This window comes from Macaca thibetana, chromosome X, assembly GCF_024542745.1.
Source record: "Macaca thibetana thibetana isolate TM-01 chromosome X, ASM2454274v1, whole genome shotgun sequence".
Taxonomy (NCBI): Eukaryota; Metazoa; Chordata; class Mammalia; order Primates; family Cercopithecidae; genus Macaca; species Macaca thibetana.
The window spans coordinates 66,668,539-66,681,592 of NC_065598.1; the positions used below are offsets into that span (position 1 = coordinate 66,668,539).

General features: G+C 45.2%; 3 protein-coding genes across 3 annotated transcripts in view; 2 read left to right on the plus strand and 1 right to left on the minus strand.

The window, feature by feature from the left end:
• Nucleotides 1–13,054, minus strand: part of PJA1 (praja ring finger ubiquitin ligase 1) — a 1,335,831-nt gene that overhangs the window by 1,308,485 nt on the left and 14,292 nt on the right. The gene's annotated exons all lie outside the window — the stretch shown is intronic.
• OTUD6A (OTU deubiquitinase 6A) overlaps nt 1–13,054 on the plus strand; it is a 229,278-nt gene that overhangs the window by 157,325 nt on the left and 58,899 nt on the right. The gene's annotated exons all lie outside the window — the stretch shown is intronic.
• AWAT1 (acyl-CoA wax alcohol acyltransferase 1) lies at nt 2,600–8,754 on the plus strand. Its single transcript, XM_050776251.1, has 7 exons — nt 2,600–2,716; nt 3,669–3,776; nt 4,019–4,089; nt 4,993–5,197; nt 6,159–6,330; nt 7,828–8,027; nt 8,229–8,754. The coding sequence occupies exons 1-7, from the start codon at nt 2,641–2,643 to the stop codon at nt 8,381–8,383; spliced, it is 987 nt and encodes a 328-aa protein (XP_050632208.1). The 5' UTR covers nt 2,600–2,640; the 3' UTR covers nt 8,384–8,754.

Consider the following 13,054-nt stretch of genomic DNA (forward strand, 5'->3'; position numbering starts at 1 on the left):
AATGTGTTCCTTGTCTTCTGTTTCTGTATGGCCTCTCATCCCCCACTCAAGTCCCCAGGACATATGCCCCCATAGGACTCTAGTGATCTCATTACATGTGAGAAATCATCCAACCATAGACCCCAAACTAAGATCCTCACTTACTGATCCTTCTCTTAACACCAAGGCCCTAGGGCTTTCAGGCATTAAGAGCAGATAAACTGACAAATAAGATATGGTCCCAATCTCTTTAGAGGCATGCAATCTTCAGGTGGAAAAAGCAAAAAACAAAACCAAACCACATACACACACAACCACATTTGCTTTAATGGGCATAAAGTTACAAGAGTCAAAGAGAGAAGTGAGGGCTTTGCTTCCCCCCTCCCACTTTGGCCTGTATTTGAGACTCACCTAGGAATCACGCTCCACACCCCACCCCTGCTCATGGAAGCTTGGAAGACTGGCTTACTCCAGAGAAAAACAGTCTTCACTAAGTCAGTGGCAATGGAAAAAAAGGAGGGGAGGAAGGGAGATTGTTCTATATTAAAAGAAAAATAAGATCTTGACAAAGGGATCAAATCTGAATCACTATAGTCTTTGAATCCAGCTATCAATCTGCAAGAAATACAGAGGAACATGCTGAAGCACCGTAAGTATGAGATAAGCAAAATCCAAACTGTGGGAAATTCTACAGGTCAAATCCTGTGAGCTCTTCAACAGCTAAAGCATAAGGAAAGGAAAGGGATGGAGGGGGAACCGACTTAAACTCTTCAAAAGCACCAAAGTCATGGAAGTCGAGGAAACACCGAGAAACTAACCCAATCTGAGTATGTGGTTAAAAAATAAAATAAAATAAAATAAAAACAGAGACACTGCCACAGATTGGAGGAGACAAAGGAGAGATGATGATTAAATGCAATGTGAGATTCCAATGGGATCCTGGGACAGAAAATGGACATTTGTGGAAAAAACTGATACAGTACAAATAAAACTTGGTGTTTAGTAAATATAAATGCACCAATATTGGTTTCTTAGTTGTGATAAATATGCCATTGTTAATAAGATGTTAACATAAAGGGGAAGCTACATGAAGGGTGTAGAGAACTCTCTATACTATCTTTGCAACTCTCTCATAAATCTAAAACTATTCCAAAATAAAAAGTAAAAATGGCCAGGTGTGGTGGCTCATGCTGGTAATCCCAGCACTTTGGGAGGCTGAGGTGGTAGGATTTCTTGAGCTCAGGAGTTCAAGACCAGCCTGGGCAGCATGGTGACACCCCATCTCTACAAAAAATAAAAAATTAGCCAGGCATGATAGTGCATACCTGTAGTCCCAACTACTCAGGAGGCTGAGGCTGGAGGATCACTTAAGCCTCAGAGATTGAGGCTGCAGTGAGCTGTGTTTGCACCACTAAACTCCAGCCTGGGTGACAGAGTGAGATCCTGCCTCAAAAAAATAAAACAAAATACAATAAAATAAAAAAGAGAGAGAAAACTTCAAGGACAAATCAATATTTAAAATGGGGAAGACTAAACCATAGTCATTAGGGAAGTACAATTAGGTAAGAAAACCATAGAAATGCAAGGAAAAGATGACTCTGAATGTCAAGATGATGGTTACTTTGGGAGGAGGAAGTGGGTTGTGGCTGGAATGGGGCACATGGAGAGCATCCTGGGGTGGATAGAAAAGTTCATCTTCTTCACCAAGTGGTGGTTACAAGGTGTTTGTCTTACAATAATTCATTAACCAATACATTTGTTTTAAGTGGCTTTCTGTATCTGGGTTCTATTTTATCATGACAAACAAAGAGCAAGAGACTGAGACATAAGGCACGTAACATCCAAATATAACCAGTGGACCTTGTTTGGATGTGATTCAAATTGGCCAACTATATAGAAAGATATTTGAATATGGACTGGATATTAGATATTATTAAGGAATTATTAAATTTGTTAAGGGTGATATGGAAGAAAACATCTGTATTTTTTTGTAGATGCACAGTGATGCATTTAGGGGTGAAATGACATGCTATCTTAGAATTGCTTTAAAATACTCCAAGGAAAAAAAAGGTGGGGAGATAAATGAAACAAGTATGGAAAAATATTAATAGTTGTTGAAGGTGAACATGAAGATAAAAATTTGTTGCATCTTCTCGCTTTTTGTGTGTTTGGAAATTTTTGTAATAAAAGTTAAAAGTGGAGCAGCCCCAAAGCAGCCTGCTTCAGGGCAACAAAGGCCAAATCCCAGGTGCTCCCCACACCACAAATCCCCAGAACTCCCTTCTCAGCAGTCATCTCCCTAAGGTCACAATCCTTACAGTTTCTGAGTAGCCTGTGAGGGGGTTTCACCTTCTCTAGGACCCTGTGTCACTCCGACTACATGGCAGTCATTCTCACCTTTCTCCATCTTGATGTGCTAATAATCCTAGGAAAGACAGTCAAAGGGCAAATGGGCTGGACCAGACCTGACGGGGCAGTCCTTGTACTTCAGAACCTGCCCCTGCAGTGGGTGGGGGGCAGGGAAGGACAAGAGGGAAGAGGGCAGGTACAAACTCCTCATAGTCATATGCATTCACGATTAAGTGAACTTCCAGAGGCTGGTAGCACCTTTGGTTGGAACACTGTTCTGAGATCTCTGCCTCCCTCAGGCTCCCAAGAATCATGCCTCATTCCAAGCAGCCTAGTCACTTCCAGAGTCTGATGCTTCTGCAGTGGCCTTTGAGCTACCTTGCCATCTGTGAGTATTGACCCAAGAGTGCATAGCAAGAAGCCAGAGTCAGAAGCCAGGGCCAGATCTAGGGTGACTTTCAGGGCCATGTGAAGTCTCATCTCGAGCCTTTCCACCATCTAAGATTGTACTAGAGGGTAAAACCAAGGAGTCTCGGGTTCCATGAGTGCCCTGGAGAAGAATGAGATAGAGCCCCAGGAGACAGTGAGAATATGTAGGGGGAGGGGTGGGGGATGGAACAGGGTCATGATGGATATGAGTAGATCTAGTTAATTTCAGCCACTTCCTGATCCTTACTATCTAGAGAGGAAAAGCGAGGCCCAGGGAATGCTCCCTTATGATCATGGGGAATAGGACAGAGGAAACATTAGCATCCCAGACTTAAAGAAGTATAGCCTGGGTTTGAACCATAGAGTTGTCTATTCTGGGAGTGGGGTGGTGGTAGCATGGGGGAAGACAGTGTCCATGGAAAGAATGGTGAATGAGCAAAAGGACAAGCATCGTGGATAGGAAATAGTAGAAGGATGCAGATGCTGAGTGGGCAGTGTGTAGAAGATATGGATAGCATAGGGGTGAGGGAGAGTGGGCTAGTGGCTTAATGAGGGATGATGGATAGAGAGGGAGACAGGAGACAAGAGGAAAATGATGGTTACCAAATGGGGGTAGAAGGGGAAAAAAACTGGTAGGAAGTAGAGAACAGGAGTACAGAGATAGTGGCTGTACAGGGAAGCAGGTGGACAGGGATGACAGGTAGGCAGAGAAATAAGGCTTGTGTATGGTAGATGATAGAGGAAATGTTTGAAGGACAAGTAGAAGTAGACATGGACGATGAGGAACAGGACCTGGACTGTGTTGAGGGCCAGGACCAGAGGCTTAGGTAATGTGGAGGGCTGGTGATAGGACTGGACATAGTCAAGTTCTGCTGGCAGCACAAATTTGGTCTAACCTGGTCCCTCATCAGTTTGGATCTTGCAGCCACTGTTCATCTACTTGCTGTTTACATCCTTGTGGCCGCTACCAGCGCTTTACCTTGCCTGGTTGTTCCTGGACTGGAAGACCCCAGAGCGAGGTAAGACTCACAGACCTAGAAAGAAGAATGTTCCATGAGAACCTGCAGCCAGGGAGTCCCACTTGCCATACCACAGGCTCCTCATCCAAGTTCTCAGAGCCACAGGAGCTGGGCCAAACAGGACCATCCTAGGGTCTCCTCCTTTCCCACCTCTCTAGCAGAGCCATGCCAGGGAATCCCTGAGCCCGTGGAATGTATGGGGTGGCATACACTGACATCATCCCCTACTGCTTTTGTCTCAGGTGGCAGGCGTTCGGCCTGGGTAAGGAACTGGTGTGTCTGGACCCACATCAGGGACTATTTCCCCATTACGGTAAGTATCTCTTCCCCAGTGTCCTCAGAGTTCCCAAAACTCTGAGGCAAAAGTCATTTATGCCACATGACTAGAGTTGTCCATAAGGAAGATAAGTATCCCAGGGAAGTCTCAGTCTATGCTAAATATACTTCAAGATTCAACATTTCTACTGAGCACTCCATACTCTGCTAGGAAACTTTGTACACCCTTGGCATCACCTGCCAGCTGACACAGACGGAAGGCAAGCACCGTTCAGATCAGTTTAATAAGCATGGATTGAAAATCTACTCTGAACCACATGTTAGGAGCACAGGGAAATGAGTAGGATGCAATTCTCTGCCATCAAGGAGCTCACATCTAATGGGGAGGACATTAGTATAAAGTATATTATTTGTTTGGCACAAGGTGCAGAAGTAGTTCAGATGGGGGATCAGGAAAGGCTTCACAGACATGGTGATATCTAAGCAAGATTTTCCAAGTTCAATACAAGTTACTTAGACAGGCACTGGAAGGGGATTGGCGGGAAACAATGCCAGGAAGAGGTTCCAGAAATGTACTGCTATGCTGATCCTCAGGGCACTCTTTGGAGTATACAACAAACACTGCCCTGACTTTTAGAGCCAAGCTTCCTGATCTTCTTCACAAAAGTGTTCATAGACAATGATAACTTGCACAAAGCACACTGACATAGATGGCTGAGGCTACTTCTAGCCGCAGGCAGGAGATCTGGCAGTTCTAGCTGTCCCAGATTGTTGTCCAATGGCCTCAGAGACCAATATCTCAGCCCTCCTGAAACCCATTCAGAAAATCTGTCGGAAAGCTCTGCTTTAGAGAGCGCCCTGATCCCTGAAGTGTCACCACCCTTGTTTCTGCCATGTAATCTCATTCCACCACCTCTGGCATTTCTCTCCACGGCTGCAGATCCTGAAGACAAAGGACCTGTCACCTGAGCACAACTACCTCATGGGGGTTCACCCCCACGGCCTCCTGACCTTTGGTGCCTTCTGCAACTTCTGCACTGAGGCCACAGGCTTCTCGAAGACTTTCCCAGGCATCACTCCTCACTTGGCCACGCTGTCCTGGTTCTTCAAGATCCCCTTTGTTAGGGAGTACCTCATGGCCAAAGGTGCTTCTGACCATACTTACTGGAGCTTCTGGTCCATGTTTCTGCTTGGAAATGCACCCTTTTAAATCCCATCCCCTCCTCCCCACCCCCCGCCCCCATGTCATTGTAGCATACTAGTCAAAAGCACATGTTCTAGAGCTAAGCTGCCTGGGATTGAACCTAGCTCTGCCACTTACGTGGTCTTGAGCAAACTATCCTCAGTTTCCTCATCCATAAAGTGGTGCAGATGAAAACAGTCTGACCTCAGTTGTGGGATGATGACTAAGGGAGATGATGCAAGTAAAGAATTCAACACTGGCCAGGCGCAGTGACTCACGCCTGTAATCCCAGCACTTTGGGAGGCTGAGGTGGGTGGATCACCTGAGGTCAGGAGTTCAAGACCAGCCTAGCCAACATGGGGAAACCCCATCTCTACTAAAAATACAAAAATCAGCCAGGCATGGTGGTGGGCGCCTGTAATCCCACCTACTCAGGAGGCTGAGGCAGGAGAATCGTTTGAACCTAGGAGGCAGAGGTTGCAGTGAGCCGAGATCACACCACTGCACTCCAGCCTGGGTGACAGAGCGAAACTCTGTCTTAAAAAAAAAAAAAAAAAAAAAAAAAAAAAGAACTTGACACAATGCCTGCCACAGAGTATATGCTCAATAAATAATAGCTGTTTCTCTTAATGGAAAAAAAAAAGGGTACCATTATACATGGGATTCAGAAAGTCCTTCTGGTTATCCCACTGAAAACCTTCCTACCAGTTTTGACTCAGTGCCTCCTGCAAAATGAAGATCTTGCCTCAACATGAGCTATTCTGTTTGTCAACAACCTTTCTTCTTCACACTCTTTAGTACCATCTCATTGCTCCTCTCCTCCTAGGAACTATGGGAACAAGCCAGTGAAGAGCAGAGAATAGAGTGTTCTCTCTTAGCAATTTTCTCCTCTCCTGATCATTTTGCTCCTTGATTCTCTTTAGGTGTGTGCTCCGTGAGCCAGCCAGCCATCGACTATCTGCTGAGCCACAGCACTGGCAACCTCGTGGGCATTGTAGTGGGAGGTGTGGGTGAGGCCCTGCAAAGTGTGCCCAACACCACCACTCTCATTCTCCAGAAGCGCAAGGGGTTCGTGCGCACAGCCCTCCAGCATGGGTAGGTGCTCCCCCCAGAGGGGCAGTGCATGGTGTTCCCTGAGCAGCATGACCTTGTAGGTGAGGCCAGGATGAATCAGATGTGAATTTTGCCCTCAAGGAACATACTACCAAGTAAGAAAGATGGGTCATCCAGTCCTTCTGAGCTAGCTCGACTAGTTTCTGAGAGGTCAAACCATAAACCCAGGTTCAATATCAAGGGGCTTGGGCCAAAGCTGCGCTGGCATATAGATGACGCCCACATTATCTCTATCAATACTGATATCTACACCAGTCTGCTAACGGTAAGTGCACGGGGCAGTACAGTGTAATGAGTGTGTGTGCAGGATTGGGAGTCAGGAGCCTGATTTAAAATCCTGGTTCCATGACTGTGCACTCTGGGACAGGTTCCTTAACCATTCTGAGCCTTGGTGTTTTTCATCTTAATGATGTGGCTAAGAACTGTACCTACTCCATAGGGTAATTGTGGGCTTTAAATGAATGTACCCCACAAAACACTTACCACGTCCCTGGCACACTATAAGAGATCAATAAATGTTAGTCACTGTGATTTAGGGGCCCAGGGCTGGAGCTGTAGAGTGCCCCATTGGGTCGGCAGGCCAGCTCTCTGGACGCAGGGACAATTGTCCTATTGCAGACTTAGAGAAGAGGGGAGTATTTCTTCCAAGGACCTTGCCTGAGGGGCCTGTTCACCAGTTGGAAGTATCATGTAGGGGAAGAGCGCTCTGAGTTGGGAGTCCTGGGTTCTAGTCCAGGTTCTGCCACTCACTGACTGCCTGAGTGACCATCCCTTTCTGAACCTGTACTTCTGCATCCTCCACTGTGCCCTCCACGGCCTTTGCCGTGAGGAACCAGTAATGTAACATATGTCAAAGTGCTGAGAGATTGTTATTAGCAAGTCACCAAGATTTGTGTAAGAGAGATTTACTCTTCTCTCCCTCACGGAATTTGAGCCTGACTACCCAGGGCACTGTTCAGGGTGGATTCTCATGGTCTGTGGAAGGGAAACAACTTTTCTCTGCTCTAATCCTATAACCCAAGGACAGAACACTTTATGCATTGCCCCCTTGGGTGAAGGGCATATCACATAAAGTATGGGCATCTGTGCAAAATTACTGTCATCTTCTCTGTGCTTTCTACTCATACAAACAGAGTTGGATATTCCCCTCCTTGACACCTTCTGGAAACTTTTCATGATATGGGTCTTTCCGGGGATCTCTGCTCAACTTCTCTTGCTTCCCTGACCACCGCCCCCCTCCCCCCACCCCGCTATATCTTGCCCTTGTAATCCTCGCCCAGAGACAGCACTCTCACTGGCCTTGAAAATTTCATGACAAGAGACATTAAATAGGGAAACCCTGTTTAGTGCAAGAAAAAATGCTTTGTGTCACCGGGATTTCACCAAAATAGATGAGGGCCTGGCAAGCAAACAAATGTTCTTCCAGGATGGGTCTCATCCTAGACTGTGTTTAGAAAATAAATTGGAGTTTTCCTACAGGGCTCATCTGGTCCCCACCTTCACTTTTGGGGAAACTGAGGTGTATGATCAGGTGCTGTTCCATAAGGACAGCAGGATGTACAAGTTCCAGAGCTGCTTCCGCCGTATCTTTGGTTTTTACTTTTGTGTCTTCTATGGACAAAGCTTCTGTCAAGGCTCCACTGGGCTCCTGCCATACGCCAGGCCTATTGTCACTGTGGGTGAGTGCCACTCTCAGCCCCAATGCCACCTCAGGTTTCTCAACCTCAACCTCAGCCTGGCCCCACCAAAGAAGACGGCAGCAGAGGGGAAGGTGGGAGCTGATCTGGGATGCGAGAGTCAGGCCAAAGGTAGGAGAGGGAGGTTAAAGGAAGAGGAGGTTCTAACACTTTCCTTTTCTCTTTTCCCATCTCTCTTGGCAGTTGGGGAGCCTCTGCCACTGCCCCAAATTGAAAACCCAAGCCAGGAGATGGTGGACAAATACCACGCACTTTATATGGATGCTCTGCACAAACTGTTTGACCAGCATAAGACCCACTATGGCTGCTCAGAGACCCAAAAGCTGTTTTTCCTGTGAATGAAGGTACTGCATGCCCAGGAGCACAGAAGTGCTTGCCTTGAAGAAGAGACTCGCCTGCCACTAACCAAAGAGAGGCAGGAGATGAGGGAGGTTATATGCGGTAGGGGAGGACATGAGGAATTCCTTCTTTGCCTTCTTGCCACAGGGCCCTTATAGGAGTTCTTTCTGAGGAGCTGCACACAGTCATTCCTCAAAGGAAGGCATCCTACTGCCCCTCATGCTGGGGCCTGATGCCTGGTCATCATTTGAGTCCCCTGGGACACATTAGCAGTCACTGCGTATTCCCCCAGCCCCTGGGCAACTATCTACTTTCTGTCTCTGTGGATTTGCCAATTCTGAACATTTTATATAAATGGAATAATACAATATGTGGTCTTTTGTGGTTGGCTTCTTAGCGTAACGTTTCCAAGGTTTATCCAATGCTGTAGCACGTATTAGTGTTTCATTCCTTCTTATGGCTGGACAACACTCCAGTGTGTATAGGTATACTACATTTGTTTATCCATTCACCACTGGATGGACACTTGGGTCATTTCCACTTTTTAGCTGTTATGAATAGTACTGCTTTAAATACTCATGTATGTACAAGTTTTTGTGTGGTCATCTGCCATCCCCAGACATAAAGGCTTATCTTATGCCCACACCACTGACAAGCATGCCTTTAGGATAGATAAAAGGTACTCAGGATCATTTTTTAGTTGGCACGGGCATTTCCCATAAGTCACCTTGTCATAATGATCCTCTGACTTCATAGTCCCAGGGCACTTGCAACCATCCTCATAGCCTACTGTGGGGAATACACTTGATATCTATGTTTTAAAGCCTTACTAAATTCTGTTTAAAAGTTTTTCTTGCCGGGCGCAGTGGCTCATGCCTGTAATCCCAGCACTTTGGGAGGCCGAGACGGGCGGATCACGAGGTCAGGAGATCGAGACCATCCTGGCTAACACGGTGAAACCCCGTCTCTACTAAAAAATACAAAAAACTAGCCGGGTGAGGTGGCGGGCGCCTGTAGTCCCAGCTACTCAGGAGGCTGAGGCAGGAGAATGGCGTGAACCCGGGAGGCGGAGCTTGCAGTGAGCTGAGATCCGGCCACTGCACTCCAGCCTGGGTGACAGAGCGAGACTCCGTCTCAAAAAAAAAAAAAAAAAAAAAAAAAAAAAAAAAAAAAGTTTTTCTTGCCGGGCGCAGTGGCTCATGCCTGTAATCCCAGCACTTTGGGAGGCCAAGGCAGGTGGATTGCTTGAAGTCACGAGTTAAAGACAAGCCTGAGCCCATCTCTACTAAAAAGACAAAAATTAGCCAGGCATGGTGGCACACGCCTGTAGTCCCAGCTACTCGGGAGGCTGAGGCAGGAGAATTGCTTAAACCCAAGAGGCGGAGGTTGCAGTGAGCCGAGATGGTACCACTACACTCCAGCCTGGGAGACAGAGTGAGACTCTATCTCAAAATAAATAAATAAATAAATAACAAATAAATAAATAAAAGTTTTTCTTAAAGTTGTATTCTGAGAATCTTAAAAGAGTAAATAAAAACACAAATGTCTCTTCCTTCACGAGGCAGCCAACAAGAGACACTTAAAAACACAGCAAATGACCAAAAGTTAAAAGACCATTTAGACTACTAGCTTTTCTTTCCCTTTGCTTAACCTTTAAATATTGGGTCTTGGTAGAGTCCCATCCTCTTCTCTCACATTCTACTGTTTCAGGTCTGAGACATCTATTTCTAACCCAGATGTTCCTCATAAGCAAAGAGCGCGATATATCCAATTTACCAATCTCCAACAAGCACCTCAACCTCTCAACATACCCAATACCAGTTGAGTCATCGTCCTTCTCCCAACTTCATAACTTATCACCAAATTGTATCAATTTTACCACCTTCATATTAATCCAACCTGTCTCCTTCTCCCCTTCTACAGTCATAATCTAGTCAAAGCCCTCAACATTCCAATACTATTTCCACTCCCTCTAGAAAAGCCCTCTTTAATCAACCCATCCATCATACTATTTCCAGGGCAATCTTGCTAAAACTTATATCTGACTTGTCATTTCCCTGCTTAAATCCTTTACTGTTCCTATAATACCTCCACCAAAAAATCCTAAATTTTACTCTGGGTACCAATAATGTTCCTTAGATGTTAATGACTATTGCACAGAAAAAAATAATTCCGTGGGGGCGCGGTGGCTCATGCCCATAATCCCAGCATTCTGGGAGGCCGAGGCGAGTGGATCACCTGAGGTCAGGAGTTCGAGACCAGCCTGGCCAAAATGGTGAAACCCCATCTCCATCAAAATTACAAAAATTATCCGGGTATGGTGGTGCATGCCTGTAGTCCCAGCTACTCGGTAGGCTGGGGCAGGAGAATCACTTGAACCTGGGAGGCAGAGGTTGCAGTGAGCCACGATCGCGCTCATCTCTTAAGACTACATCAAATCTCACCTTCCCAGTGAAGCCTTCACCAGACCAAATGAGTTACTCCTTCCTTCATTCTTCTATAGCCTTGTTGGTAGGGATTGATTTGCGATAAGGCTGGAAAGTACAGAGCTGAATAATACAATAAATAATGTAGACTAGGCTTTCAAATGATAAGGACTTAGTGAGCAGGACAGGGAATTACATTGTCTTTAAAGTGTACATGAATCATTCACAGCCATTATTTATGTATTTGAAAATAAAAATACTTTTAACTAGGATGTAAAAGGCAGAAATTCTACCTAGTATAATCACAGGATACAATACAGCAAACTTAGAAATAAATAATTAAGGTAGAATTAGAGTCCACAGCTGAATTGGAATAAAAAATATTCTCCTGACAACTGGCTCAGAAAATAAATTTAGAGACATTAATAGAATATGTTGGAAGGAATAAATGAAATGTAAATATCGCACATAAAAATGTATGCAAATACCAGATCATCCTGGAGCATCTTCAAGCATCAGAAAGCAAAGAAGTGCTCAGAAAACACCTGAGGCAGGTGTGGTGTGTCAAGGGGACATAGGAGCAACCTGAAAAAGCTCTCAATGGCCAAAGTTGAAACAATTTGAGCAATAAGACAAATAACATAAGTAACATAGTGTTGAATTATAATCTGAAGTATAAATTATATATCCATGATTCCATATTGATATAAATGAATGAGTAAACAAATAAATAGTGGGAAAGGGACAAATCTTTACAGAAGAATTACAAATAATATATGTAGATACGTCCCCTCAGGAGGTAGAACTTAATCTCCTCCCCACCCCCAAGTGTGGGCTAGATTTAGCAATTCTATTCCAAAGAATGGAGTGTGGGAAGTGAAAAAACATTCCTTTTAATGGCAAAAATGCAATCACTTTTGCCCCAACCTAATAATACTTTTCAGCAGAGAAACCAGGCAAACACTACCTTAACCCAGCAATCAAGGTTAACATTGAAACCGCCTTTGCAAAATTATGACTGAGACAATGAAAGAGATCTAACTTAACTGACTCCATCTTGCTTCTAACCTCCAAGCTGTCCTTGTTCATTCCCGGGCGTAGGCTGACCTAACTTTGGGAGAAACTTAGTTTATAGTTTAAACGAAGATGGTAACAGCCCTTTCCCAAGGCAGACCTCCTTCTTGCCTGGGGACTAGATTGCCTTTGTAGGACTAACATTAGCCACAAGATTTGAAATTACAGGTTAGGAGTCATGCAGCTGGAGGCTACAAGATTCTGACCCTCCTAAACTGCTCCTAAGATCTGTGCTTGAGATATTTTGCAGACCCTGCACTTGATGAATCAGCTGGCACCACCCAGATCAATAAACTGGCTCATCTGATCTTGCGGCCCCCACCTAGGAACTGACTCAGTGCAAGAAGATAGCTCCGACTCCCTATGATTTCATCTCTGACCAATCAGCATTCCTGGCTCATTGGCTTCCCTCCACCCACCAAGTTATCCTTAAAAACTCTGCTCCCTGACCGGGTGTGGTGGCTCATGCCTGTAATTCCAGCACTTTGGGAGGCTGAGGCGGGTGGATCATGAGGTCAGGAGTTCAAGACCAGCCTAGCAAATATGGTGAAACCCCATCTCTACTAAAAATACACAAATTAGCTAGGCGTGGTGGCAGGAGCCTGTATTCCCAGCTACTCCGGAGGCTGAGGCAGGAGAATTACTTGAACCTGGGGGGCAGAGGTTGCAGTGAGGTGAGATCGCACCACTGCACTCCAGCCTGGGTGACAGAGTGAGACTCCATCTCAAAACAAAAACGAAAACAAAACAAAAAAAAACTCTGCTCCCTGAATGCTCAGGGAGACTGATTTGAGTAATAATAAAACTCTGACCTCCCGTACAGCTGGCTCTGTGTGAATTACTCTTTCTCTATTGCAGTTCCCTTCTCTTGATGAACTGGCTCTGTCTAGGCAGCAGGCAAGGTGAGCCCCTTGGGCGGTTACAACGTCACAAGTGATAAATCATGTTGGTATCTTGTGATGAGAAGGGTATTTCACTTCTGTGCTATTCTCCAGTCCCAAGAACTTAGTCTAATTATGACAAAAATACCAAAGAAGCCCAAATTGAGGAATATTTCACTAAATACCTGACTAGGACTTCAAAATCATTTAAGTCATGAAAACAAGGAAAGACGTATTGTTAACAGACCAAAGGAGACTAAGGAGACATGATGATTAAATGCAACGTGCT

Coding starts and splice junctions, on each gene's coding strand:
- AWAT1 (XM_050776251.1), top strand. CDS start 2,641: ATGCCTCATTCCAAGCAGCCTAGTCACTTCCAGAGTCTGATGCTTCTG. Junction 2,717..3,668: donor TTTGAGCTACCTTGCCATCT/GTGAGTATTGAC, acceptor GTCCCTCATCAG/TTTGGATCTTGCAGCCACTG. Junction 8,028..8,228: donor CAGGCCTATTGTCACTGTGG/GTGAGTGCCACT, acceptor CTCTCTTGGCAG/TTGGGGAGCCTCTGCCACTG.